This window comes from Nomascus leucogenys, chromosome 6, assembly GCF_006542625.1.
Source record: "Nomascus leucogenys isolate Asia chromosome 6, Asia_NLE_v1, whole genome shotgun sequence".
Classification (NCBI taxonomy): domain Eukaryota; kingdom Metazoa; phylum Chordata; class Mammalia; order Primates; family Hylobatidae; genus Nomascus; species Nomascus leucogenys.
In genome coordinates this window covers 63325807-63330764 of record NC_044386.1, presented here as the reverse complement: position 1 = coordinate 63330764, position 4958 = coordinate 63325807, and the positions used below count along the sequence as shown (strand labels likewise).

The 4958-nt window shown below is 46.0% G+C and overlaps 1 protein-coding gene across 1 annotated transcript; it reads right to left on the bottom strand.

The window, feature by feature from the left end:
- Window positions 1-3064: 3064 nt before the first annotated feature.
- LOC105739903 lies at window positions 3065-4686 on the bottom strand. Its single transcript, XM_012507204.2, has one exon. The coding sequence runs from the start codon at window positions 4608-4610 to the stop codon at window positions 4266-4268; it is 345 nt and encodes a 114-aa protein (XP_012362658.1). The 5' UTR covers window positions 4611-4686; the 3' UTR covers window positions 3065-4265.
- Between the last annotated feature and the right edge of the window lie 272 nt (window positions 4687-4958).

The window sequence follows — 4958 nt, the reverse complement described above, 5'->3', positions numbered from 1 at the left end:
TTCTTTGTAGTTTAAAATTAAACAGCCTCATCTGACTTTTTTTTTCTTTTTCTTTTTTTTTTTTTTTTGATAGCAGCAAACACTGGATCTGCCTCAAGCCTTCCTTGGCTGCCCCTCAAACTTACACCAGTCCACAGAGGCGCTGAAACCTCTGAGAGGCAAGTAACAAGCAGCATGAAAATCGAACTAATGATCCACAGCTTCATTGCTTTGTTTCCAGAAGCAACTGGTGTCCGCTTTCAGAATCTCTGAGACTGGAAATGATGGGAAATAGTAAGGGAAGCTATGTGGTCCAGAAAAAAAATAGTTGTGGGCCTGAATGGCTTGCCATTATTACATTTCCCTATTGGGCCAGCATACTGCCTCTTTGCAGTTTGCCAGATTTCGCCTAACCTCATCCACATTTAAAAGTCTATGGAAAAACAGGAGGGCCTTTCAGGCGGAAATTCATTCATGTTTGGATTCAGGCAGATTTAGGAACCTTTAATAGCACTGTAATTACCCTGCAGGGCACACCACAGAGCAGCCAGCAAGCTCTCCCTCAATGGACACAAAATTTTCTCTGGAATTTACAGGGCAGAAACCTTAAACACACATCGCCATAAGAACCAGATTACATAATGTCTCCATCACCCTCCTGACAGCTACAATTATGAGTCAATCCCTGGTTTAAATATGAAACCGGAAGCTCCGTGTTTCCCCTCTGACTATGTGGCAGGCTGAGTTGAGCTCTTCGGGGCTGTCAGTTTGGAGATCTGAGCTGCACCCACAGTCACTAATTTAGCATGAGACCAAATGACGGGGTAATTAAAAGCAGCGCTGCAGAGACCCGCTGCAGGACCAGATGTTCTCCTTGTTTAATCATTGCCCACATAAGCAACAGAAATAGCCCCCTCCTTTAATTTTTCCTTTTCTTTATCCTCTCCAGATAATTTCCGGCTTCTGATCTTTCAATCCCACAAAATAAAATAAAAATAAAAGCCCCATTAGGAAAGATGACATGTTATTGAACATATGACTGTAAGTTGTAATGCACTCTTGTAGTCTCCTCTTTGTACTTCTTGAAGCATTCCAGCTCATAAGACATTAAGTTGCCCTGGCAACCTCACATGACTAACAGCTCCAGAGAGCCCCACCTAAACTGCAAAGGCTCATTTAAGTCAACACGGGCCACCCCAGCACTTAGTAGCCCAGGGCTGAGTAAACAGCCTTGCTTTTTGGCTTTTTAGAACAGGCTGGAGGAGGCGGCCCCTCCCCTTTTATTGCCCCAAACACAGGTCAAGTAAGCCTCCACCCTAACTTCTCCAGGAACTTGACTAAAAAGGCCATGGGTCATCTGGCAAATCAAGGCAAGGTCTTCTCTTCATGTTTCTGGCTTCTGGACAAATAAGGCAGAAGAAAAGGGAAGCTGAGCTAATAATGTACACCTTCCAAAAATGGAAAAGCAGTATGCAATATAGCTATCTCAATCTTATCAAATCAGACGAAGCAGCTTTCTTATGTCCCTTGGGATGCAGTCTGGTCTCTATCTAAATAGCAGGCTTCCCTGGCATTAAAGCACTAGAGGCCTTGAGGACAGTCTTGGAAATCAGGAGAATAGAGATCCAACTCTAATTCCACTGTTTGTGACAACAGACAAGCCGCTTTACCTCTTTGAGGTTATTTCTTAATTGGCAGTATGGAATGACAATCCTTGTTTTTTTCTCTTCTGGGACCTGTCTCTTTAAACTTTATCCTCATCCACAATTCCCAAGCATGTGGAGTTCTAGGTTCTTAAGATAAAAGGTGCTAATGAATTGTGAGTATTTCCAGATAAATAGGTATAGCCCTTTTAAGAAATCAAGTAAATCAAAATTTATAACACATGATCACTTGAGATTTTTGACTTTACGGAGGTAATCAGACAAGAACCTTTGATCCTTGCTTTCACTAATCCCTTCTGAATCATTGATTATTTGCTAGCATCAGGTAGATGGACTCAAGTCACTGCCTAGTAATGACCAATCTGAAATGAGGATAAAGGTGCTCTACAGAAGCATAATGTAAATCAGAAAGAAACAGAAATACCCAATGATTTGATGAAAACTCACTAGTTCTGTAAAGGGAGGGAAACCACAACTGTTACTGTTGTACAACTTTTGTTCTATCGTGGAATCACCTCACATGTGAGATTTTTAAGTGGGTTGTATTCACCTGGTTAAATAGACACGAATGGGACAGTCCAAAAAACAGTCTCCACTCTCAGGGTTGATGCCCACATCAAGACAAAACGATGACTAGAATAACAGCCAAACAGACCCACAGGACAAGAAACAAAGTTGTGGGCAGCCATGTGTTTGGCATATTGCCCCTGACACAAACAAGGAATCGTGGAGGTCCCATCTTTAAACAGACTTTATATTACTCACCATTTGATCAGAGTGTGTGTGTGGTGTAAGAGTGAGGGAAGAAGACAGGAGCATGCATTTGCTTACCTAGGCATTACTTGAGTGGTATTTCCTGCACACATGTGGAGGTATATATTTAAGGTAGCAAGTACTCTACTATCTCATGTTTATCAGCTTCCTGATTGGGATGCAAAAGTGTATTGGATTTTCTGAGTGGAAAACATATTCGTGTATTCCAGATCTCAGAGGAAAACAACCAAATAGAAGTCTAAACCAGGCCCAAAATAACAAGAACCATGGAGAGACATTTAGAGCAACGTATAAGAAACAACGATGCCCATCATGCATGGCCATTACTCTTCCCGCCCTGCTTCCCTGGCGTGTTTAAAGAATCAGTGATTGACTAGGCACACTCCTTATGAATATAAAACATGATTCATGTTTGCCAGTATTAACCTTCCACTCACTTGGAAAAAATGACTCCTCCACCTGAGTGCTGCACTCTCCTTCGGGGCATTTCAGGAAACGCTTGTAGCATGTTTGTGCTCTCAAAAATGTTTTCCTACCCTTTCCTTCAAACTTCTCCTGAACTTATGCCTCGCTGAGGACCCCAAATACCTACCATGCTCTCCCTATTTCTTATTTAGATTTATAAGGAACAGAAAACAGCCAGCAAGTTAGTATCAATCCCTACACTCCTGAATGTATTCGTTCATTCACTCAACATATTTGTTGAGCCCTTATCAGGGCCAGTGACCGCTCTGGGCACAGGAGATACAGAATAAAAGACAGGTTTGGCTGGGTGCAGTGGCTCCCTCCTGTAATCGGAGCCCTTCAGGAGGCCACGGTGGGGCGGGAGGATAGCTTGAGGCCAGGAATTCTGCCTTACTGTAGGCTGCCATTGCACGCTGCACTCTAGCCTGGGAGAGCAGACAGGAGTCTGTCTTCGTTTTGTTGTTGTTATTGTTGTTATTGTTTAAAGGTTCACGTTCTCAAGGAGGCATACACTAGTGGAAAGAGACATTAGACAATTAGCCCTAGTAAAAAGTGACACAAAGTCAACCAAATAGAGGTCCCAATAGGATCTTTTCGTTTACCCACATATCTTCCACCTGTGCAGGTATATAAAGTGTCCACCTCCAACTTAGAAAGAATTCCACAAGCACCAGAACTTCATCACATTCGTTCTCTGGCTTTGTGATATTCATTTTAACATACAAAAAATACTAAGTTCAGAGAGGCTATGTGGATTTTCTGAGGTCCCACAGTTGTCTCAGTGGAAAAAGTAGGGAAATGTTATAAAATAATACGAGTATCAAAATAGCTGTCCCATCGTCGTCCTTCAACACTTGCAGGTTACATCATTTTGCAGGTCTGGCTGTGACATCACTTCTGGATATGCGACACGGCCCACCCCACCACTGAGAAAATGGAAAACGCTGAGCAGTAACCTCAGAAACAACTTCCTCCTGCAAACGCAATTTCTTTTCCGCCTAAACCTTTACAGCAGGGAAGGTGGGTGTAAGGCGCACCAAAGAGCCTTTCAAAGTAGGAACCCCGGCCTGCAGGTCAGCCTGGATCGTGTCCAAATTGGGTTCCACCCCTGGTGAAAACCAATCTGTTTATGGGTACGCTTTTCTGATGTTACAGAACGTCTGCGAGAGAGGGAGCTCAAGTTCCCACCTGGTCTCTAAGTAACCCAGCCCACAAAGGTGCACACACACGTCCGAGACAGAAAAAAGCTTGCCGGTCGTTCCCTCCTCCCAGGCCTGCAATGAAATGTGCTTTAATTGCATCAAAGGGTTCTTCTCAATGGGGTTTCAGAGGCGCGAGAGCGGCGTTCCCAGCGAGGGTTCCTTTCCGGCTGGCCAGCATTCCTCAGCCCCGCGCAGGGAAGGGGATGGGGCTCCTTCGGCAGGGCCTGAGGCTCATTTCCATTCCTCTTGCATACAGCTTCTGTTGTGCGGGCCGGGCCTGCAGAGGGTAGCCGCGGCTGCCTACGAACAAAGCCCCATTCATCCCCAGGGACGCTTCCTCCCCGCCGGCCCGCGGCCGCAGATGGGCTGGCCTGGGCACGCCATCCTGCAACCCGGGCGCGCGGCCCGGCCTGGCGCGCACAGGGCTCCGATTCAGGACGCCGGGGCTGGCCGGGGCTGGCCGGGGCGACCCGGGCTGCTTTTTCAGCAGGCCCCACAATGAGGATCGGCTGAAACTCTCTTTCATTTCTGGGCCGGGGACAGGCAGACACTGAGTCCTTTCAGCCGGGAAATCCTCAGTTTACTCACGGCTTGTTGAGAACGAAGATGTCAATTTCCACTGCCCTCTCCCGGCCTCCCCCACCCCTGCCCCCTCGGGATGGGATGGTACGGTCCGAAGTTTCCCAAGTTGTGAGAGGACTTTGTTTCTCCTCTGCGGCCTCTGAAATCCCGACGAAAGGGTCATTTCCTGACTTTTGTGTCTCTTCAATCCAGTGCCTTGAAAGTTCTTACCCTCTTGTTGTGACTGAGCGCATAATTGCAAGGCTGCTCCCTAACTTTTTTTCAGAGCCTGAACATTCCTCTAGGTTCAAGT

Bases quoted from the DNA above. Each gene is read 5' to 3' on its own strand.
- LOC105739903 (XM_012507204.2), bottom strand. From the start codon at position 4,610: ATGAAAGAGAGTTTCAGCCGATCCTCATTGTGGGGCCTGCTGAAAAAG.